Source organism: Cajanus cajan, chromosome 4, assembly GCF_000230855.2.
Source record: "Cajanus cajan strain Asha chromosome 4, NIPB_CcT2T_4, whole genome shotgun sequence".
In the NCBI taxonomy this organism is placed as follows: Eukaryota; Viridiplantae; Streptophyta; class Magnoliopsida; order Fabales; family Fabaceae; genus Cajanus; species Cajanus cajan.
The window spans coordinates 2,258,545-2,282,844 of NC_138520.1; the positions used below are offsets into that span (position 1 = coordinate 2,258,545).

Sequence of the window (24,300 nt, forward strand, 5' to 3'; positions counted from 1 at the left end):
GCGAGGGCTCTTCATGTTGATGATAGCTTGACACTTGTCGGGGTTGGCCTCTATCCCTCTTTTTGACAACATGAATCCCAAAAACTTTCCACCAGCTACCCCAAATGTGCATTTTGCCGGATTTAATCGCATATGGTGACGCCTTACTTCCTCAAATATCGTGACGAGGTCTTTTAGGTGATCACCGGCCGAAGTGGACTTGATCACCATATCGTCCACATATACTTCAAAACATGTCCCAATCTGCCGACGGAAAATCTTGTCCATGAGGCGTTGGTAAGTCGCTCCTGCGTTTCTCAAACTGAATGGCATTACCTTGTAACAAAAGTTGGCTGAATCGGTGATGAATGCAGTTTTTGCTTCGTCCGGTGGATACATGGGTATCTGATTATACCCTGAGTAGGCATCCAAGAAGCTTAACATGTGATGACCGGCTGCTCCATCAACCAACGCGTCAATGTGCGGAAGGGGGTAGGCATCCTTTGGGCATGCTTTGTTGAGATCCGTGTAGTCGGTGCACATTCGCCACTTTCCGTTTGCCTTCTTGACCATCACTACGTTAGCTAGCCAGGTTGAATACTTGACTTCCCTAATGAATCCTGCCTGTAGCAGTTTAGTCGTTTCTTCTTTTACTGCTTGGGATCTTTCCCCCCCCCCCCCCCATTTTCCTCTTTTTCTGCGCGATCGGCTTGGCATCTCGGCAAACCGAGAGTCTGTGGCAGTGGAAGCTAGGGTCGATGCCCGGCATATCGGCTGCTGTCCAGGCGAACAGATCTGAATACATCAGCAAGACTTGCTTAATGTTCTCTGCATCATCATCTGTTAATTGGGAACTTAGGTATGTGACTTGATCCTCCACCTTCCCGAGCTGGAAAGGGATTGTTGTTTCCGTCGGCTCAACCCTATGTTCGTCCTCTATTCTGGGATCAAGTTCTAAGCCCCTCATCTTGTATTGACCAATATCTCCAATGACATTGACGTCTCGGCGTCGGGTCGTCTTCGGAGTCGGTTGTACCTTTAGACTGGCCAGGTAACATTCGCGGGCTGTCTTTTGATCGGCGTGCAGTGTAATGATCTTGCCTTCTTTAGATGGAAATTTCATTGCCAAGAAGGGGTAGAGACGATGGCTCTAAGCCTGTTCAGGGAAGGTCGACCTAAGAGGATATTATACGACGTGTTAGCACTCACCACAACGTACCGTATTTTTATCCTTCGTCTCTGCTGGTCGTCTCCGAAATAGGTGTACAGATCTATTGTTCCCCTTGTGTCCACTCGTTCACCTGAGAATCCCACCAAAGGTTCATCGTAAGGCGTCAATTCCTGTTCGGGGATGCCGAGCTGTTCGAAAGTCTTCCAGTATAAGATGTCAGCCGAGCTTCCCTGATCGACAAGAGTTTTTCTTACAATACAGTTGTTAATTTCCACACTGATGACCATGGGGTCATCTTGCACTAGGTCGACGCCTTGAAAATCTTGATCAGTGAATGTGATAGGGGGCATACGAATGGCAGATGTCCGCCCTATGGTGTTAACCGATTTGATCGCCCTTAGGTGTCTTTTCCGGGCCGACGAAGAACTTCCTCCTCCTGCGAAGCCTCCCGCAATGGTGTTTATAACTCGCCTGGGTTGGTTTCGGTCTCGCTGTTGACTGTTTCTTTCTTGAGACCTGCTGCGTTCACGGGATCGGTTCTTGGGGGGTGCTCGCTCTCGATTCTCTCTTCGGCCCTCCTCCCTGCCTGTACGATAATTGTTTCTCCTGTTATCTCCTCGAACAAAATTTTGGAGATGTCCGGCTTTAACGAGATCCTCAATACGATCCCGAAGGGCGGAGCACTCTTCAGTAGAGTGTCCTCTATTCCTGTGGAATTGACACGCCTTGGATGTGTCGGCGTGAGGCGGGGTCATAGCTCTTCGAGGAACGACTAGTACTTCCGTGGCTAACGCCTGCTCCAACACCTTGGCCCTACTCGTGTTAAGCGGCGTGTATTGCATGTACCTCGGACCTCTGTTATTCTTCTCTCGATCGGTGGTGTCTCGGGGACGAGGTCTGGGGAGCTCCTTGTCACTTTCTTTTTTAGCGAGAAACAAGTCGGGTCGGTTTTGACTTCTAAATTCAGTCAATTCCTCCATCTGCATGTATTTCGTGGCTCTTTGTCTCAGGTCGTCAAGGTCTCGGGGTGGTTTTTTACACAAGCTATTGACGAATGGGCCAGGTCGTAATGTCGTGGTTAAGTGATGCATGGCAACGGCTGGGTCCAAATCGCGAATAGATAGTGTCATTTTTCCAAACCTCTCCATGAAAGTTCTAAGAGGTTCCTTCTTCTCTTGGCGAATGTTGACCAACGCGATCGAGGTGAGTTGGTGCGGACGGCTCGTAGCGAATTGTATCGCGAACCGGGATGATAGAGTTGTGAAGGAATCAATCGATCTTGGTGGGAGTCTTGTGAACCAGTTTAACGCCGGTCCTTTTAGTGAAGTGGGGAAAACTTTGCACATGACAGCTTCGTCATCCGTGTACAGGCCGACCTGTGTGACGAACGCGTCTAGATGTTCTTCTGGGTCGCTGGTTCCGTCATACCTTTCTAGAGCTAAATTCTTCCAGTTGTCCGGTAATCTAGCTCCCATGATGTCTGGAGTTAAGGGCGTTCTTCCCTGTCGACGTTGTTGATCTTGCGTTGTCGTTGGTCCGCCCGATGGCTGAGGGACCTTAGTCTCCTTGTACCATCCCGAGGACTCACCTTGATCTCGGGTTGAGTGATTGTGTGTACTGTGCGACGGGTGCCACGTCCGATTATCGCTCCTGAGCTCGGCGTTTTCCCTTCTCAGGGCCGACAGTTCGTGAGCATCCTTTTCTCTGAGCCTTCTGAGTTCCATCATTTCGGCCTTCAGTTGCTCGATGGCCGAAGACGGATTAGGTTGCTGAGACCGGTCCACATACGATTCTTCCATCCCATCCTCGTTCTGATTATTTTGTCGTCCGATGGTGTCCCGGGGCATCCCGAAAGGGTATTCGGTTACGTTCTCCTGTTGACTTCTAGTAGTTACCATCTTGCTTCAGGGTCGAGAACCGTTTTGGTTTCGGCCCCACGGTGGGCGCCAAAATGTTCCTGCGTAGGAACACTCCTCTCGTCGTTCTTCCTGCTTAATCTTCTAAGTCTTCAGTCCCGATCGAACACCGTCTTTAAAGGGTGGGGAGGGTACCTGCAAAGGCACTCCAACGATCAAGTAAGTGTTCGGTATAGAGCAATAAATGCCTTTATGTTGAATATAACGTACCTCATTTATGTCACACCACCTGTATATTTATAGTGACATATGCGGGCCTGATGGGCCTTCATCCTTGGGAAATGGGTAATACATGACTTAACCTTAATCCTGTCTTAATCTGGTATGGTAATTAATGCATAGTAGGCATTTGGCTTGCCACGTGTTTATCATAGGCTCTTTCTTCAGGTTTTCGGTTAAGCATAAGGCCGAAGGGGTGCTCGACCAAGCTTGTGGCCGAAGGGGTGTTCGGCCAAGCTTGGGGCCGAAGGGGTGTTCGACCAAGCTTGGGGCCGAAGGGGTGTTTTGAATAGCTTCAGATCCCTTCTCTTTGGGTTTTTGGCTACCCACGAGACCGAGGGAGTGTTCGGCCAAGCTTGGGGCCGAAGGGGTGTTCGGCCAAGCTTGGGGCCGAAGGGGTGTTGTGTTTCATCGGCTAGGGCACTCCTTTCGGTCTATTGCCTGACCTGAGGGGGCAGTTGGTGTGGCTCCTTGGTTCAGGCCCCCCTTTTCGGCCTATTGTCCGACCGAAGGGGTGCCAATTGGTGCGTTTCATTAGTTTGGGCGCCCTTTTCGGCCTATTGCATGACCGAAAGAGTGCTTACTAGTACAATTGTGTATTTTACTTCCTGTCTTTACATATGGCATCAAGAGTCTTGTCCAACTGACGAGAATCAGAGACATACCTTAGTCTTCAAAAATTCCACACACATAAATCTAGCTTATGTGTTCAACCTCTGTAACATTTCTCTTCCAAGTGATAATATATATATATATATATATATATATATATATATATATATATATATATATATATATATATATATATTAATTTCTCTATTGTATCTCCTGAACCCCTCTCTCTCTCCACTCACGCGCCCACTCTCATTTAATATTATGTTACAATATATTTTATAATATTTATGATATATAATATGAGTTGTGTTCAAATAATTAACATTGAAAATGTATTATAATCCTATTACGATAAATTTTATATTATTCTGTTTGTGCCATTTATTATTCACCAAATAATACATAGGATAAAAGAAGTTTTTATTTGACTTAAGTGTTTATCTTATCACTCCTATATTGTTCTCTTTGTATTATGTTTATGTATATCAAACACGTCTTAAGTATATATTTAGAAATTATTATTTTAAAGAAATATATTATTTATTAAGAAAGATAACAAATAAACATTATTTATATTTTTTCAATAAATTGATTTTTATAATTTTGTTATAAAAAATTATTTGATTAAAGACAGAAATATCACAAATCTAAAACAAGTTTTTTCTTTTCTTTTATTTTATTTTGCTGGATAAGTAAAACTTAACTTGCCCATTTTTAGATATGAGACCATAAGCCCAATGATTTGCACCAGTTTGAAGGCCTGCATTTAAAACTCGAGCCTTTCTTTAAGGCAAGCCTCATAAAGCGAAAATAGACTTAGGTCCCCTGTCCAAGTTGTCAAGACCACACTAGTTTGTATCCATTTGACACTTATTTAGTTATAAAGCGAATATTAGGATATGGATGTGACATTTCAAATTAATAAAAATAATTTATTAAGATTATTATTATTATTTTATTTAAAATTTACTTCTAAAAATTATAAGATGTAAATTTATAAAAAGAGAAGAAATAGTGAGACAATGGTCATGTGACCATTCAAGACCTCAAAACATATATGAGTGATTATGAATAAATAATTTTGCTATCCAGTTATTGTGATCTACAATTATATGGATTGGGTGATTGTTGACTGGTTTGTGTTTTCTTGAGACACTTTTCTATTTCTGAAAAAAATCAATGTAGTGTCACGCTTCATCGATCATCGACTAAAGCCAAATGTTGTGCCATGGTCACTGAATATATTTCTAGTGGGTATAGGTACAAGGTATCATGGGTTTAATTATGTGCCTCCACTGTGACAATTAATTAAGTTGTATAAACAAACAACCTTTCATGAACACAACAAAGTAGATTACTTCCGATGAGGTCTTACAAGACAAAATTTAACCTTCCTTTGTTTCTACTCATTCTTAGCTTGTAAACCTCTTCACAAAGGTTTTGGGAACATCGCAATTCAGTCAGTCATTCAAAACCTTCATGCATCAATTTAAGGAAAGTATTAATTAGTAATTTAAAAGATACATATGTGCCAAATTTGCTCATTATGTATGCTTTACTTATTAAGAGACACATAATATTGACATATTTACTCATGAAAGAGACATATATTTAGCAAATGCTCATGTAGCTTCTATTTCTTATCTTGTAATTTTAATTGATTATTTATTATGGTATGTTTCGATGAAAAAATTTACAAATTTAAAGAATTTGAAATTTTTTGAAATTTAAATTACTTTAATTTTAATTTCTATATAAAAAAAATATGTATGTTAAATTTTGAATTCTTGAGATTTTAATTGATTTTTGTTATAGTATATTTGATTTGAATTTTTTAACTCCTTCTATTCAACAAAAAAAAAATGTATGTTGATTTTTTTTTCTCTCTTAATTTTTAACCTTTTTTTTTATATAAATAATATATCATGAATTTTAATTTTATCTTAATTAATCATTAAACCTCACTTTATTAACAAATTAAATACCTTTAGTTTTAATTTTGGCTTAATTGATTTATAATTTTTTTCCTTTTTGCAAAGAACTCTTTGATTAAATTAATAATAAAAAAGCATAATATTTTATTCACCTTAAATTTCAATAATTTGCTATCTTATTTAATTATAATATTTTTTAAAATATTAAAAATAATAAAATCTTATATATAAAATACAAACATGTATCTTATATGAGGATATTTTCAAGAAATTTTCTTTGATGAAAGGAGATTTAATAATTCTTTTAATTTCTTATCTAACTCATTTTTTATTTATCATAACTATTTACAAATTAAAAATAACTAAAATAATTTTATACTAGCTACAATATAATATTTATCATAAATATAAAATATTATTTATATATTAAAAAATATATTTATATAAATTTTAAATATAATTTATATATTTAAGCATATATTATTGATTTTTATATATAATTTATTATAAATTTTATTTATCAACTCCTATATAAAATATAAATAATTATTTTATACAAGAGTATTTTAAAGAATTTTTTTAAAATAAAATGATTTTTAAATATTATTTTAACTTCATATCTAATTTGACTTTTATTTATCATAATTATTTATAAATAAAATTATAATTTTTAAATAAATTATCAATAAACAAAAAAAATAACTATGTACTACAATATAAACTATTTAGTATAATTCTAACATATAATTTATATATTTAAAATATTTATATATTCAAAATTTAAATATAATTTATATATTTAAAGATAATATTTATTTATATACATATTTTATTTTATTTTTTACTATATTTAATAAACATTTAACATATGCATAGCGCATATTAAAATATTATTAAAACTTTGAATGAAAATATACAAACAAATAAAAATATTTATAATAAAAACTTGATTTGAATATTTTTATCTTTATAATTTTATAAATTATATCCTTTAGATTTATATTTTATTTTAGTTTTAATTTATATAATTTTTATTTCCTTTGAATCTCAATTGTCTATTTTTTTATAATATTTATAAAAAAAATTGTGAAATTGTAAAAACTAAAACAAATAATATGTATGTAAATTAAAATTAAATAATTTTAATTATAGAATGTAAAAATTATAAGATGAAATGAGTATTTAAGTTTTTAATTTTTAATATATTTTAATATTTAGAAATTGTCTTATAAAAATAAATAAATTAATGATTAAATATAAGATAAATTAAAAATAAATAAAAATTATTTTATAATAATTTTTATATGCTAAATACAAACCATTATATTACACGGTAGTGTTTTTAATGATTTTTTTAGGATTTGTAAAAAAGTTTTAACTTCTTATCTAATTCCATTTTCATTTATCATAATTATATATAAATTAAATATTAATATTTTAAAAAAATTATCAATAAATAAAATAATTTTATATTATAATATAAATTATTTATCATAAATTTAAAATATAATTTATATATTTAAAATATTTATTTATAAACTTTTTAATATAATTAATATATTTAAATATAATATTTATTTATATATAATTTATTATAAAATTTAATTATATAAAAAATATATATTTGTACTAGTTAAAATATTAGTTATAATAATTATAATATATACTTGCTCAAACATGTATCACTGAGAGCATAATACTATAATAGGATCAAGAGCTTTTGATACAGAGGAATAGAGGTTTTAGCAATCCATGAGTAGTAAACACACAAGAGATTTTTTATTGCAGACTCGGTTTGGTTACAAACTGAGAGAGTACCTCCTTATATAGACTCGGAGGAGATCTCATATGACTTACCAACAACGAACATTTTACACATGGGCCAATTCTAATTAGTTGACTAAAACTTAAAGATTAATTAAAATGAAAGAACACCATTGAGTATCTATTTGAAAAGTAAAATAAGATTTAAGAATGAATTTTGGATAAATTATAATTTGAAATATACATTTAAAAATAGAAAAATATTGAAAGAAATTCATAACTTTTTTATTTAAAGAAAAATAATTTTTGAAATTGTACGGAAACATTGACAAAGGGGTAAGATAGTCTTTTGATATGCAGGAAAGTAACGGGATACTAGTAGTACTAGTAGTAGAGACTAGAGTCAGTGGGTAGTGGAGATGAAGGTGAAGGTGTAGCATTTTTAACTTAACCGCCTTTGTATTATTGTGTCTTTAGCAGTTTAGCCCCATCCCACCGCAACTGGAGGCGGTGCATGGTAGCCAATTGTGACGTTTGATTTTCATGATAACTTAGCATACTGTTTATGCTCCCCATTCTTTCAAATTTCATTTCCAATTTCGTATTTAAAATAGAAACACACTCTTCTCTCTTCTCTTCCCAATTTCTCCTCTGCAATTCTCATTGCCGACACCAAAACCCTACGTTTTCGTCAAGCGGTGGATCAATTTCTCTGTCCCTCGCCAATTAAGGTATGCTGCTTCTACTTCCGAGTCCGTATTTGTTAAGTCGTGACTAAGAATCATATCTATTACAAGCTATTGTAGCTTAGGGCTCGCATTTTCGTTTCTTCTACATCTCCATTTTTCACACATTGCACAAATTGAATGAGTCGTGAGATGATGCTGTTAATTTCGTGGTCGTGGAGTGTAGGATCGCTTTCTACAAGTGTTCGTTGTGAGAGATGGAGGATGGTGAGCAACCTACCGATAACTCTCACGGCATTGCTGATATGGATGTTGTTGACATCTCTTTGCAAAGTCAACGGGTGTCATCTTCCCCTAATCACAATTCCCCTGCTCAGCTGCAACAGGATCAAGTGATGGCGGAGCAGGGTGATGTTAACAAGAACGGTGATTCTGATCCTAGTCATGTGCTAGAAACCAGTGTAATTAGTGAGAGTCAGTTTGAACTTGAAGATGCTAAGACCGTTTCACATCAGGAACTGGTCACTCCAAAGCCTAAAGAAAAGAATGTAAGAGAAATGAAGAATGTGCTAAATGATACTGAGGTACATTCAGTAAGATATCAGAGCGCTGTGTTTGTTCTTTTGTAGATTGTAATTATCTTGCCTTTCACCCTCGCAGATGATTGAATATGATGAGTATGGCACGCCTCTAGACCGAGAAACATTTATGAAGGAGCTTGAGAATTTCTACAGAGAGCGGTCCTTGGAATTTAAGCCTCCTAAGTTTTATGGAGAGCCACTAAATTGCCTCAAGTATGTATAATATCCCCTGTGACGCCCTGGTGTAAACCCTTTCTCATAAGCATTTTTGAAGGCTAGTTTAAGTGGGCATGATTTCCCTCCTTGATACTCATTTTGAATGTGTTACTTAACTGTTCTGATAGTGGATTCTTTACTTTTCCATGGGCTGCAGATTGTGGAGAGCTGTTATCAGACTAGGTGGTTATGATGTGGTATGGATCAATCTTCTGCTTTATTATTGACAACTCATCCTTTTGTATGCCTATAGGCCATCACCGAGGTTCTTGCATTATAAACTTTAGCATGGTTTACTTCAAACTCAAGGCTGTTGTTAATACCATTGCTAAATAGTGCTATCCTATTCATGCTTTTTGTAAGATAAATGGGATGTTTTCATTGAATATAGATTTGAACATTTTAACAAATGTATAGATGAGTGATCCCAATGATTTCCCTATGTATGATGGCTTTGCTGATACCTCAGGTATACTATAGTTATGCTTTCCTTATGTTTGTTGGCTGAGCTGGTGTTGATATTATCAACATTACTCAAATAATCAGGCAGACACTAGTTGTAACACAAAGAGAACTGATGCTGGGGAACTCAATCATTTTTCTAGTCAGCCCTCAGTCCTCTTGCCAACTTTACGAAGAGCCAATTGTTTAGGATTTTTTATTTATCTAATTTTTTTTTTTTTATAATTTGAAAGATACGGTATGTTCAAATATTTGTGGTCTGACTTGTGGAGACCTGTTACCAGCTTGGGCCTATGCATTTTTGTTTTTACTTTCTGTATAGTAGGGTTGTGAGCCCCAACCCAGATTATTATTTTTTTTTGTTCCTTGATTTTGATTAAGCGGCAATTTATTTTATAAATTTCGTAATAGAACATATCATTACATGTTTAGTAACTTTAGTTTATTGGACATTTGGGTTTCCTCTTACTAGACTCTAGATACCGGTTAATAGTTATCATATTGAGAATGAAAGAGAACAAGAGGCATATGATGAATTCCATGTATTAGAATCACACATTATATTAGGAGTCATAATACAAGAATAGTTGCATGAATATACAGTCACACTAATTAATATAGTTACATAACATATAATCTGGCCTGTTTACATTATTACTATAATTATTTATCCATCAGCATTCTTAAGTTTTATTTTTGTTGGTGCTAAATTGTTTTGGGCCCTTTGTCATTTATTCATTACCAACAAGTGACAACTAACAAAGTTGATCTTATTGATTGAATATATGTAGGTAACTGGATCCAAGTTGTGGCGGCAAGTAGGAGAGTCTTTCCACCCCCCTAAGTAAGGCCTAAATTTTATTGTTTTGTAGTTCTTACTAATCCCTCATAGCCCCATCCATATTGTATTTATGCTATTTACTGTCATTGATGAACTCTTTGTAGTCTTCTGAGTTGCTTATGGCTGATTGTTAGAAACTTGTGTAATTTAGTTTCTAAAAAATAAAGGGCCTAATTGCTTTTTTTCCCCCCTAGTTTGGCCCATGTGTGATTTTAGCCCCTTAAAAAAATTATGACCCAATCAAGTTCCCTTATTTTTAAAATTAAGCTAATGTGATCCACATGTTAACTTGCCAATTGCCATCCAATTGTTAGTAGAGTTAGCTGAATGGCTGACAGTTTTGCAACGTGGCAAGTCATTGTGCTGATTTGGATTAGCCAATCACAATATGCTACATCAGAGGAAATTATTAAAAAATAAAAGACGTAATTATTAATAACATCATGAGCTGAAAACTTGAGGAAGCGTGGTTAAATTTGGAAAAGTAAAATAAAATCTGTGAATGGTTTTGGGGTTTCTGGAACTTGGTTATTGAGGTTCTTGTGAATTGAATGAATGAAGTCAAGTGGTTGATTATCAGATTCATTGACATAAGTCAACAGGTGGTAGGTGCGAATTATCTGAAGCTTTTTTTCTCTCTAATTTACACAAAAATAAGGAAAAAACATTGATTGTCTACACGTAGTTGAGAGGAGAATATACGAATTATCTACCGTCTTCCCTTTTGATTCTTGCACCTTAACCATCATCTAATAGGTTGTCTTAGACTTCAAAACCCATCATCTGAACCTGTATTGTTTGCTGAATAGCTTGTAATAAGATTCTGTGTAAACTTGAATGAATACAGTATGCAGTTTATGCATCTGCATGTCTTTAACATTGTCGGATTCTGAAACTATATTAAACAAAAATTGCTTGGATTTAGAATTGGCTATTTGTTATTTTAGCTTGAGGGACACAGGTTTGTGGTGGTGGGGGACATAAACCTAACCATAAAAGCTTGTCAAATACAAAAATACCAGTAAATACCAACCATACAGGGTCAACATGTTGCAGCTCAATCCCAAATTTAAGTAAACCTCGGAGATCTATATATACATACACCATATAACATTATTTATCATTTAATCAGTGTCCAATCTGCTGAATTAACCAGATACAGTACCAAATTAACCATTTAACAGTATGATGGACATTTAGAATTTTTTATACATGCAATTAAGTCAAAATAAAAGCTCTTTCTCAACACTTCATCTAAAACAAATCCCTTGGCTCATTATTATATTGAATACTTTTCTCTCACAGGACTTGTACTACGGTCTCATGGACATTTAGAATCTTTTATGAGAAGGTAATTGATAGAGTTCACTCATCTCTTAATTATTACAAAGGCTCCATCTCTGTTATTGTAATAATTGATTAATTAGAGTACAATTATATTTTGTTGATATGGCAATTGGCTATTATATATTTGTTTTCTGAAATATCTGATTACCATCAATTTCAGTTTGAATTGATTTCTATTTCATGTTTCTACTCTTTAAATGTTGAAGAAGAAAGAAGTGTGTATGCTGTCTCTACTTCTCCTTTCCATAGCATGTGCTGTCTGTGTTTCAGGACTGGAAGCCAATGAAACTAAAACCAATATTTGCCATTATTATCTGCTTTTCTGCCTTGAATTATTTCAAGTGTGACTTTTGGTGTCTTTTTAGTCACTTGGATAATCTGTCAGTTTCCTTTTTCTTGAATTTTTAATTTGTGCAGGCACTTTTAGAGTATGAAAAACATAAGAGAGAGATTGGGGAGCTACAGCTCCCTGTTGGATCATTTCATCAATCTCCAAATGTGGAAAAAGAGGTTTGTATAATGTTCTTTCTTTTCTTCCCCTCTTGTTCCTTGATTTCATGCTCAAATGAAGATTACTTTAATTATATAGGATCATATCTTTTTTTCCTTTGTCATATGAACTTGAATAGAGCTCCTTCTTTCTTTGGTCATACTCCCATTTTGCTAGGCACACAAAAATTCACTGAAGCTAATACCATTGGATCTTAGGTTTAGGGTTTATGGTTGTGTGAGACAAAAAGGAAAGTCTTAGGTTGTGTTTGATTTCTATTTTCAAAAACAGTTTTTAGTTTTGATATAATGAATAAATTTCTGCAAAACGCTGACAGGCCATGTCTCACAACATGTAGTACTACTTCAGATGACCCATACCCTTGAGCTAGGATCACAAAACAGCAGAAGAGAATGAGAAAACATCTCCAATGGGTTTCTATTTATTTGATTTAAAAAAAAAATACTTGTTATGTCAATTATTTTCAAAGCTTGTAGGTTTTTAGGCTTTTTGTTGGGTAAAGTTAAGTAGAAAGATTAAGGAAATCAACACTGTATATTTAATCATTGCAGTGATTGATAACTTTTGAAGTATGCCACAAGAAAGAAGAAACATAAACCCAAAAACTTTGTAATGTAAGTTTTCCATCACAAAAACTAACTTGTCATAGATACAATTGGAATTGAATATAATTATTAGGGAAGATACTGTATTTTCTCATCTATTAGAAGGACTACATTTCACAAACACCCATGAACTTCTAGTAATCAAACAAAGCATATTAATAATAACGGAGAACTTGTGCATTGTATCTACAGACCAACTCAGCAACTAGAAACCAAAAAAATTTGGCACATAAGTTTTCCATCAACAAAAGCTAACTTATCATAGATGCATTTGGAATTGAATATAATAATTATAATTATAAGGGAAGATACTAAGTATTTTATCATCTATTGGAAGGACTACATTTCACAAATACCCATGAATGTGTAGTAATCAAACAGAGCAGATTAATAATGAGGGATAACTTGTGCATTGTATCTACAGACCAAACTCAGAAACTGCTGGAAATCCTAATTCCTAAATCACTTCCTTAGAATTTTATTTTAGAGCCTAACTCATCCCACGAAACCAATTAGTAAGTAAAAACTGCATAACTTTATAAGTTTTATTTAAGCCACATCTCTAATTGATGTGGGACTAAACCACTATCCTTGATGTTGTAATTAAGGCAACCTCCAAATAGGCCACAACTAAGGCAAGCTAGGAGTGACCGCAATTCAAGTGGTTATCCAACACTCCCCCTTATGCCCAAGACTCCTAACCCGGAGCATGACATATGCAGGTGGTCCAATGATAGATTTAGGACACGCTTTGCTACCATCTTATAATTTAGTCTTAGGGCTTAACTCATTCCTACAAAATTGACTTATAAGATGAGGATTGCCAAGTTTTATTTGCTTTATTTAAGTCATATCTTTAATTGATATAAGACTAAATCACCACCCTTGAGGCTGAAATTAAGGCAACTTCCAAAGAGGCCACAACTAAAGCAGGCTAGGGGTGACTGCAATTAAAGCAGTTTTCAACACACATCTTCCTAATCTTCAAAGATGAATACTTTAAGGACTGGAGTTTTTGCTGCAAATCAAGTTACCCTGTATTTCCTTCTTAACGGGACAAAATGGTTAATTTGAGGTAGGGGTGTTTAAAATCAAACTAACCCAAATGGAAAACCAAAAAGTGACCCCAAAAACCAATGAAAAATAAAAAACAAGCTGTTTTGTTTGAATTTTTATTTTCCTAAACCACACGGTTCGATATGATTTGTGGTTTGGGAATGTGAAACCAACTTAAACCAAACTAATTATATATAAGTATGTTTTGTCTTGAATGCACAATAGCAAGTAATTAAATTAATTTGTTCTAGCGAGTAAATTTATATTTTGGCAAGACTTTCCTCCTTTAATTTCAATGGCTAGCATCCTGGCAACAAGTAATATGTACTATTGTTCATCCTTGTAATTTATTGTTTTTTCGCTTTTAGTCCCTGTAAAAAAAATTGTTATTTCATTTCTAATCTTTTATAACATTTCAAAAATAATTTGTCATTAACTTCTGTCATAAAAAATCTTATATAGCAAACAAAAATACATATTATATTCATTATATTTTACTTTACCATTGTCACATAGGTAAATTGATTTTAATTTTTTTAAAACAAAATTTCAAAACGCACTTTCACCATACTCTTCATGTCGCATCCTGGCTATGATCGGTGGCAGAGTTAAATTATCGGTGTCCCTTCTCCGATGAGATGTCTCGCTCATCACTGTTGTGACAATCGCAGTAAGCGACAATGGTCTTTACAGTCTTGAGCCAATTGGCACATGAGCTCTTGTATTGGAGCCAACAGAGTGGTGGATGCTCTTGTGACGCATAATCTCCTACACAATGAGGGAGTAACCAAGCATGATGTTGAACTCCTCTATCGTGAGGTGGAGGCCTGTGGTGACCTCATAGAGGCAATGGTTGTTGAGGGCAAACTCGATGTCGTTGTCGAAATTGTGGATTGTGAGAAGCTGCTCCTCATTGGGGGGATTGATGTTTGAATTGGGAGATTTAGGGTTTGCAATATCATATTTGAATCGGAGTGGGGAAGCGTGATCATAAGGGGTTTGGGTGCAGTGAAATCAAGTGCATTTTGAAATTTTGTCAAAAAAGAAATTAAAATCAATTTACCTACATGATAATGATGAATTGTAATATAACAAATATAATTTCTATTATGTTTGCCACGTAGGATTTTTTCTAACAGTAGCAAACGGTGAAGACTATTTTTGAAACATTATAAAAGGTTAGGGATGAAACAGTGACAAAATTTGCAGGGACCAAAAGTGAAAAAACGGTAAATTACATGCACGAAAATTATATTTAAACCTGTACTATTTTATTTAAATTTGGTGACTTTTACTTTAATTTCAATGGCTAGTAGCAAGTAATATGTATGAATTACAACATACATTCATAACATTAAAATAAAAAAAACTCTGAAGGACTATTCTTGAGAAAGGAATAGAATATTTGATAAAAATTGAATGCAGAATACTATCTTTCAAACTGGAAATCAGGAAAACGGAATGATGGGTTAAAGAGTTTCTAGATTATTGACAATTCGTAACAGCATTTACATAGGGGATAAGTCATTAGTCTCTTTCTCTCAAATTCTTTGTACCATATCATCAGTTCATACCAAGTAATTTAAGAAAATGTAAAGGAGAAGCCAAAACAGTTTCTAACAATGCTGGAAATTGCAACCATTGTTGGTGATGCCATCAAATATGGAAGGATGTTCTGAGACCCCAAAGTCCTCAATCTGTGAGACCTCTAATTAAGGGATCATCATAGTTGATCCGTTGCTGCTGGTTCTCTACAGCAAATTGAAATGCGAGGAGTCATGAAATTTTACACAAAACAGCATATTTGAGACAGATATGGGAGCATGTAACATGTGAACCTCTACCTTTATTCTACATATCAAATAATGAGTTTCTTTTGCAGACTGCTGTTTACCAGACTTCTGGCTCAGGTAGGGCACGAAGGGATGCGGCAGCACGTGCAATGCAAGGTTGGCATGCTCAGCGACTTCTTGGATACGGTGAGGTTGCTGAGCCAGTTATTAAGGTCTGTTGAGACCTTTAAAATTACATTTTTATTCATTAGTATTATTTTGTTGTTCAGTCACTCTTCCTTTATAGCAATGATTCTACTACTAGAGTGTTTGTATTTTCTTGCACAGGACAAGAACTTCAGTTCCACACCAAAGCGTGAAAAGAACCTAAAAAGTATTGGTATGCTCACCACAAACGTCACTAACTTTCTCTAAATTAATTGCTATCTCATTTCTTCACGCTTCAATGAATTAGGTATGATTAATAAACAGAGGATGTCGTCTAGTCTGGAGCATGCTGAGAAAGCTGCAAATATCGAAGGAGATCGACAGTTAAGTTACTGGTCTTTTCTGTTAATTGACCTATAGTCCTGTGCATAGATTCATAACCTCTGTATCACTGTTATCTACTACATCCACAATCTTCTATTTCATGGTAGTGGCCACCTACCACCTTAAGTTCTCTTCATTATAACAACTACAGCTGAATAAATTACTTTTGATGTTGCACAATTAATAAATGCTAGTTTTCTATTAGACTCATTGGTTTACAGCATAGTAAAATAAGGAATTAACCAGGACAAGTTGGTGCGTCCTAATCATACTACCTATACATATTTATTCAAGTCCCTAGACATATCTGCATCCTTCCTCCCTGAAGGTTTCTATACCTGCATCTTTCCTCCCCAAAGGTTTTCTGAGCCAAAACGCAGACAAAGTGAATGTGATGTGGATGATCCTTTGGCATTTTCATAAAGTCAGTGAGGATATTCCATTCACTATTACCGATTCCTCAAATCAATTAAGCCACTTATAATCCCTACTTTCAATTTGAAAACGATACATACGCACTGAGATTTTTTCAAGTTTCTTTGTATCTAATGAATCAAGGCTAATTGACTCTTTCATCTAATAGACTGGTCACAGCAGTAGTGGACATTGGACCCCCTGCTGACTGGGTGAAGATCAATGTGCGGGAAACTGTAAGTCTGGTTTTATTCTTTACCTAATTCATGTCCCTTTTATGTAACATAATGGCAGATTCTCTCTCCTTTAAATAGGTTTTTTTTTTTAAATAACCAAGTAATTTTTTTACTCTTTGCTGTATCCATGTCCAGAAGGATTGTTTTGAGGTGTATGCACTAGTTCCTGGGCTCCTTCGTGAGGAAGTAAGCACCGTGGCTCCTCGTCTTTATCTATTGTTTATTTTTATGCATAAAACTGGCTTGATATTTGGGAACTTTATTTTTTTGGGTGAAACATATGCAGGTTTAGTTGTCAAGTTCTTCGTATCCAACAATGAGAGTTAATAAAAATAATTATTAAATCCTTGAATTTATTAAATTGTATTATCCAACAAGTACATTTTATAATTTCTACTTATCTATATTGGCTTCTTTTTTTTTTTGTGACGAGGGTTCTGCCAACATAGTTTGATATATGTTTGTAGTTAATTTGACATCATTTGTCATGTTAAAAACTACGGCGTATTTACATAGTCTCGGTTTTTTAGTCATGATATATTTAATGATGGGAAAAAGGTTCTTCTAAGTGAGCAATGGTGTATTCACCCTTAATTTTATGAAATTGCACCGTGATCATGACCTATTAAATGATCTAAAGATTGGATAAACCTTAGTTGCTCATTTTAGAAACAAACTCACTTGGAATGAGTATTTTCCTTTGCGATTGATTATGGCTTTCTTGATTTCTACTTTTATTATTAACTTGGTTTTAATAAGTACAGGTGCGAGTCCAATCAGATCCAGTTGGACGTCTTGTTATAACTGGTCTGCCAGAACACGTTGACAATCCATGGGGAATTACCCCCTTCAAAAAGGTAACTACTTTTTCTTAACAGATATCTTGGTATATTGCTATTTTCAGGAGGATAGTGTGATGTTGAGTAATAACAGAATTTATCATGTTATGACGTAGCATCTTCGTTGAAAGTGGTTGACTGAAATTTGCTTGTTTTTTCAGGTTGTGAACTTACCTGCAAGAATTGATCCGCTTCAGACATCTGCTGTTGTTAGTTTGCATGGTCGACTATTTGTACGCGTTCCTTTTGAGCAGGGAGCTGTGTGAATGTTCCTCGTATATCAAATCTCCCTTTAAGGGGTTAAAATTAAACTTTCAGGGCGTGGGTATGTTTGGTAGTATAGTCTTTGCCCTGTTGGATTAGTCAAACTACCACAAACTTTACCATTTTTTTAGGTGAAAAATGCCTAATTTCACTAATACAATCAAATGCCTTTTTATCCATATACGAAAAAAATGGACTTTTTACCCTTTTATATTTGTGTTGGCGCATCATTAGCAATAGTCTTAGTAGTGGAGGGCTCGTTGCTTACTTAAGTGTTAAATGAAAATGTTAGTCTGGCAAAAAGACAATCAGGAAGGTCCTGATAGAAAATGATAGGATAAAACAATAAAATAAATTTTAATTTTATTTGTTGTTAAATAAAAAAAATGTTAGCCACTCTCTTTAATTTTAATTATAAAAAGCAATATGAATTTTTATATAATTCTAAATATAAGCAATAATTATTAGATTTTAAACGTATTTATGGTTAAATTTTTTTATACGTTTCATTTAATGTTTTATTTTTTATACGTTCACTTATATCTAATAATCACTTAAAATGAAAGGTGAAATAAAATTTGAATTTAGAATAAAATTAATTAAAACTAATTATATTAATTTTTTTTATATTGATGATCTGTACTTGTAGTATTTTTTTTAATATTCTCTATTATTAATTAAAAATTATAAATTTTGATAAATTTTACCACTAAATTACAAATTTTGATATTCAATAATGTGTATGTGAAAATTTTAGATTAGACCTAGTTTAATCTTATAAGTTGCTTCATGAGATAATTAGATCTCTCCTATTTATGTATTATTTCTATTCTTATTTATAAGATTCAACTTAGAGTAATGATTTTTTATATATAAGATTTAATTTATATTATTTCATATATTAATTATTTTTAGATTAAAATATTTTGAATTAAAGTATATTTTCTTAATTTAATAAAATATATTAATTATAAATTTTTTAATTTAATTGGTTATAAAAATGAGTATTAATAATGAGAGAGAAATAATATAAAACATGTATTCTAATTGGTTAATATATATATATATATATATATATATATATATATATATATATATATATTAAGAAAGAAAAGTAGTATAATGGTAGTTTTAAATAATATGTATAGGACAAATACATTTTTATATTCTTAAAGTTTTTTAAATAAGAATCTTAGTTTTCTATAATTATTTATAATTTAAAAAAAAAGAAAAAAAAAAGATTTTTAAGAATATAATTTTTCAAGAATCATTTTTTTTTTACTTAGAATCCAATTTTTTTAAATAAGGAAGAAAGTTTTATATATATAAAAAAAAAATAAATAAAAAAAGATTATAGTATCCTTTTTAAGACAAAAAATATTTTTCTCCTTCTCTTTCTCCCTCTCTTTCACTCTCACTCCCCCTCTCACTTTTTTTGTCTCTGTGACTGTCTCCCTCTTCCTCTCTCTCTTATATTTCTCTTTCTTGTTCTTTATCTCTCTCACTCTAAGTTTTGCTCTCTTCCTCTCTCCTTCTCCCTCTCCCTCTCTCTCTCTCTCTCTCTCTCCCCCTCACTCTTCCCTCTCCCTCTCCCCCTTCCCTTCTCTCTCTCCTTCCTATATCTCTATTTTTCTCTCTTTTTTATATATAATTATTTATTAATCTTGTCAATTTTAATAATATTATTAAAATCTATTTTATTTCTATATTTTAATGGTATTTGTTAACATTTTTTATTTTTATTTTTTTTATTTGAATGAAATAAAATAATATATTTTTATTCTTCTTAATTATAATATAGTATTTAATTTTTTTATTTTATTTTATTTTTTTGCTGAATTATGTATTTAAATAATTTAATAATTTTTTAAAATTTTTAAAATAGTTTAATATCATATTTGTAATAAGATTTTAGTGTATATATCATATTTGTAATAAGATTTTTGTGTATATATATATAATGAGTTTATTTCAATAAAGGGCATTTTTGTAAAAAAATATTTATAAACTCAAGAATATACTATTGTAATCAAACATAAAAAATATTTAATTCTCGATAATCATGTATAAATATTCTTAGGAACTTTTATGTCAAACATGTTTTAGATATTTTTAAGAAATTATTCTCAAAAATCATGATCCTTAGGTATGAAAAAAAAAATTCCCTACCAAACACCTCCTAAATGTCAATTTTGTCTAGTTGATCCTTAAATTTTGTATTCTTTTAAACATAAGAACCTTAATTTCATTTTCATCTTTATTAATTCTTAAAATTTATTCTTTTTGTAAATAGTTTTTTATATTAATTACATTGGAGTTAACTATTATCAAAAAAGAAATTCAACCATTTATTTATTTTAAACCCCAATTTAATTCTAATTTAATAAAAAAAATAACTATTTGTAAAATGAATAAATTTGAAATGAATGTTTAATGTATTTATTTACAAAAAGGTAAAATTTAAGGATGAATTGAAATAAAATTACAGTTTGTAATGTGTTTTTAACAATGTTTATTTATAAATAGGGTAAAATTTTAGAATATTCAATTAAGATGAAATTAAAGTGTTTATTTATAAAAATAAAGGATGAAGTTTACAGGAGATGAATATTATTTTTCCCTGATATAAATGATCGAGAATGATACACATAATTAACAAGATTCCGGTTTATTTTCTTTTTCTCACGATCGAGTATATCGATGGCAAGGATCAAACTGAGGAAGGATTAGTTGATCAGACACTAGCTTACTGCTTAATTGCTTATTAACCAAACACAAGAAAAGAATAATTTGAGTGTTTCCAGGAGATTGTTAAAAGCAATAGAGCCAATAGTGTCTCCACTCCCAAACTGTTGAATTTGTAGTATCTGCTTCATATATCATTTTTACTATCCTACTTTTTCCCCCTGTAACTCAATTCTATTGGAGGATATATATCAAAGCTAAAATTAACACATACTCTGTTAAGGAATAGTTTGTAATTATTACTTGTCTGTGTGCGAAAATATTATAAAGTCATCACTAATACACTCGGCACATTTATTTTTTTATTCGTTATTAATAATAAGGTTTTTAACAATGCACATATTTTTAAATTAATTAAGCTAGATTCTCTTGATAGTATTAAGAAGCGATGGAATAAGCTTATATAGATAATTGTGACACTAAAATGCGACATGAACTTGAGGTTTGGAAATTGGGAAGCAACGTGTGTAAAGCTCACACTTTAAGAAACTGGTGAAGTAATTCGGGACATAAAACCAACCATCTAAAGAAACAAAAGAAAATGCATTTTTATAAAGTGTATTCCTAGTTCAGGTTCCAAGAATATTTTATTATTATTTATTTTATGAGCTCCAAGAATATTTTTATAATTTCAAGTTTCAATGTGATTGCTTCAGGTAATTCTTGACACCCTCGCGCTTGGTCCAATTTACTAGCATGGATATGGATTTTAACATAACCTAAAACGAGTTTTAAAGTGATTTTTTTTATTATTAATAATTTTTTAATAAAATATAAATATTTTAGAAATAACTTAAAAAATATATATATTTATACATATTTTAGAAGAAAAAGAACCTTTTAAAAAGAATTTTTAAAAATACAAAAAATTACTTTTAAATCATAGAACCTTAAAAAAAAATATAAATATTAATATAAAATATGTTTTTTTTTTAAAAAAAAAAAGACTTAAAGCAAGAACTTTATTAATCTTATCCTTGAATTGTCTCTGTGGATTTTCGTGATTTGCTTAATTTGTGTTTCTCTTGGCAAAACAAGCCTACAAAATTGTTTTCAGGATCTGTAGAATTAATGAAGGGAGGACGCGAAGTTTTAAAAAAAAAGTCATTTTTATAATACATCAGTTTTATTATTTCAACATTACCCCATATGAACTTTATATAATTAATTCATATCTCTCACTTTTAATTTTTCGTATTTCAATAGTACACATAAAAATCGCAGAAACTTAGATGTTAAAAAATCATTTTTCAGAATATGTTGATGTTTGTGCAGCCGGCAAAAGAGCGTTTTTCTTCAAGTGCAGTCGTTCATGACCGAACAAATGAAGTGTAAGCCTAACACTTGATTTGGTCAGAAAAAGTTTCGGTTGGGAGTAGAAAAAAGCAATATATTTCAAATTCAACATCGCTTCCCAATGTTGAGATAGCAAAAGCAGGAACTAGGGTTGCGTTTTCTGACCTTGGAGAAACCGACTCTAAGGTGCCTTAGAAACATCAAGGCCCATGTAAAAAAACAAGTTAACAGATCCAAATGCTATAAAATAATAACTCTGCATTTTGGGGTTTCTGATCTGGTGGTATATATCACTGAATTGAATAAGACCTAGCTAACAAAAATCGAGCAGAAGCAGTAGGGCATATACATGGCTATTAGATGGAAAATAAATAATACTATAGTTGATGCCTGTAAGAATTTAGGAGTCAACCCTAATTAAATTAGGTATCATATGATAAAGAAGCCACTAATTATTTGCTTCAGCAGACAAGAGCGGTGTTGTGGGTCTAAGCGTTCAACATTATATGATAATTTATACTATAGTTCCAATGTTTGTTTATATAAATGCTGACTTTTTATTATTAAAGTAGCTAACTAGCAAGGTTGAGAAGATAAAAAATTATGACATTGATCAAAAAAGGAAAGAGTAATACATATGCAGGGTGGCCAAAACATAGTTAAATTTGAAATGATGAGTTGCTGCACATATAATAGTGATGTAATATCTTACACCAAGGTTGGATATGGATATGGATATGGATATGACTAGAAAGGAGGCTTAGGTGCATTTGCAGTTGTAGTTGCACCCCATCCAAATAGGTCACCCTGCAGGGACGCTGAAAAGGGATAGTTCCTTCCATCCGCCACCTGTCCCATTCCGGTGACGCCACGTGCTGCCTCATCATCATCACCGTCTCGGTGATTCAACGGCAAGGGTAACCTCTCGAACATGGCGTTCGCGAAGGAAGCAGCCACCAGCACCACGTGACCGGAAGCAACCAGAGGCGCCACCACCACGCCACCCACCACCTGCCCCTGCGCCCCCGCCAGATACACCGACAGCCCGTCTGATCCCGCCGGCGCCGGCGGCGGCAGCACCGTCCCCGTCATCGAAACTATCTCGAACCGCCCCTGCAGCGTCACCACGCTCCCCGCCGGCTGCCGGAGCGCCACGTTCGCCACCATGCCGGAGCCGCTCAGCACGCACACGCCCCGCCCTCGGCGCCGCGCGTAGCTGGAGAGGCTCTCCACCACGTCGGCGCCGGCGGTCACCTCCAGCACGTGCGAGCGGAGCACGTTGGGGCTGTCGCGCGTCACCACCACGGGCGCCTTGGGCTTGTTCTTGGAGCCCGGAGGCCTGCCGCGTGGGCGGCGCCCCCCGGAGGAGGTCCCTTCTCCGTCTTCGTCGGAGTGTTGCGTGGGCTTTTGGGCCTGCAGGCTTAGGGCTGGCCTCATCAAAACCTGCGGCACAACAAAGCTATCTAATTGGGCTTCTCTTCCCTCAATAATATTGTAAGCAGCCATCACAATCTCTCAGATCCAAATTAACACAACAAGTAACAACACTCATCATACTCAATACTTTATATAAATAATATACATACCTATACCTAGCTTAACTAAGTTCTACTTGTACAATATATATGATCCATGCCCCACAACACACAACACACGAGACCAGAAGATGATTAATTAAATCTCTAGCTTGTTTCAGTTAGTTTACCTGGCAAGTGTGATGATGAAAGAGTCAACAAATTAACATGACACAGCTCAGACACCGACAAGAACCGAAGAATATGAATTTGAAATGATGATTTATGCAAGTTGAGTGCCCCCAGTTGATGAAACGCCTTTGAATTTAATTGGAAAATGAAACGCTAGCTGATACTATGATCACTAGTGTAGTTTGTTTTTGCTCAGATAAGAAATGCAGGGTTTCGAGGATGAAATGGAGGAAGGGGGAAGAACCCAACAAATTACCATTACCAAAGACAAAAGCTGTTCTATTCCACTCACGGCATCACCTGCTTCTCTCTCACGCTTGTGCCACACGCGTTCTTGTTCAACTTCTTTTACAAACATAATAAATACCTATTCAAAGGAAGTACTCATTATTTCAGTTCAATTCCTTAATTCATGTGTATATGAAATAAAATATTATTCCAAAAATCTTCCCTTTAGCACTTTGAGTTTGTTTACCTGATGAAAAATTACTCACAAATAAAAACTACAATGATAGTTTAAATAAGTGAATAGGTATGTCAAAAATTTTATACTGCTTCTACAATGATTCATAT

General features: G+C 33.7%; 3 protein-coding genes across 6 annotated transcripts; 1 reads left to right on the plus strand and 2 right to left on the minus strand.

Annotated features, from left to right (window-relative positions):
• Positions 1–1,098: 1,098 nt before the first annotated feature.
• LOC109802778 (uncharacterized) lies at positions 1,099–3,048 on the minus strand. Its single transcript, XM_020364175.2, has one exon. The coding sequence runs from the start codon at positions 3,046–3,048 to the stop codon at positions 1,099–1,101; it is 1,950 nt and encodes a 649-aa protein (XP_020219764.2).
• A 4,950-nt stretch (positions 3,049–7,998) lies between these two features.
• Positions 7,999–18,191, plus strand: LOC109802142 (ARID/BRIGHT DNA-binding domain-containing protein). 3 transcript variants are annotated; one of them, XM_029272249.2, is made up of 14 exons: positions 7,999–8,329; positions 8,511–8,868; positions 8,945–9,078; positions 9,239–9,278; positions 10,335–10,387; positions 11,690–11,735; positions 12,149–12,241; positions 15,786–15,908; positions 16,024–16,069; positions 16,151–16,226; positions 16,811–16,877; positions 17,013–17,063; positions 17,642–17,734; positions 17,878–18,191. In XM_029272249.2, exons 2-14 carry the CDS (start codon positions 8,542–8,544, stop codon positions 17,980–17,982), a joined length of 1,254 nt encoding a protein of 417 aa, XP_029128082.1. In that variant the 5' UTR covers positions 7,999–8,329; positions 8,511–8,541; the 3' UTR covers positions 17,983–18,191. The 3 variants fall into 3 exon arrangements, with proteins under 3 accessions (XP_029128082.1, XP_020218960.1, XP_020218959.1); XM_020363371.3 differs by having other exon boundaries at positions 8,511–8,832; positions 16,024–16,075; XM_020363370.3 differs by having other exon boundaries at positions 8,000–8,329; positions 16,024–16,075.
• Positions 18,192–22,606: 4,415 nt separating this feature from the next.
• On the minus strand, positions 22,607–24,095 carry SOB3 (Putative AT-hook DNA-binding family protein). 2 transcript variants are annotated; one of them, XM_020364292.3, is made up of 2 exons: positions 23,727–24,095; positions 22,607–23,464 (listed from the first exon to the last, which is right to left on the minus strand). In XM_020364292.3, the coding sequence occupies exon 2, from the start codon at positions 23,456–23,458 to the stop codon at positions 22,769–22,771; it is 690 nt and encodes a 229-aa protein (XP_020219881.1). In that variant the 5' UTR covers positions 23,459–23,464; positions 23,727–24,095; the 3' UTR covers positions 22,607–22,768. The 2 variants fall into 2 exon arrangements, with proteins under 2 accessions (XP_020219881.1, XP_082930025.1); XM_083073899.1 differs by lacking the exon at positions 23,727–24,095 and having other exon boundaries at positions 22,607–23,720.
• Positions 24,096–24,300: the final 205 nt, after the last annotated feature.

Bases quoted from the DNA above. Each gene is read 5' to 3' on its own strand.
- LOC109802778 (XM_020364175.2), bottom strand. From the start codon at position 3,048: ATGGTAACTACTAGAAGTCAACAGGAGAACGTAACCGAATACCCTTTC.
- LOC109802142 (XM_020363370.3), top strand. From the start codon at position 8,542: ATGGAGGATGGTGAGCAACCTACCGATAACTCTCACGGCATTGCTGAT. The intron at 9,079-9,238 runs GTATGTATAATA...CATGGGCTGCAG, and splicing joins GAGCCACTAAATTGCCTCAA to ATTGTGGAGAGCTGTTATCA. The intron at 17,735-17,877 runs GTAACTACTTTT...TTGTTTTTTCAG, and splicing joins GAATTACCCCCTTCAAAAAG to GTTGTGAACTTACCTGCAAG.
- SOB3 (XM_083073899.1), bottom strand. From the start codon at position 23,527: ATGGCTGCTTACAATATTATTGAGGGAAGAGAAGCCCAATTAGATAGC.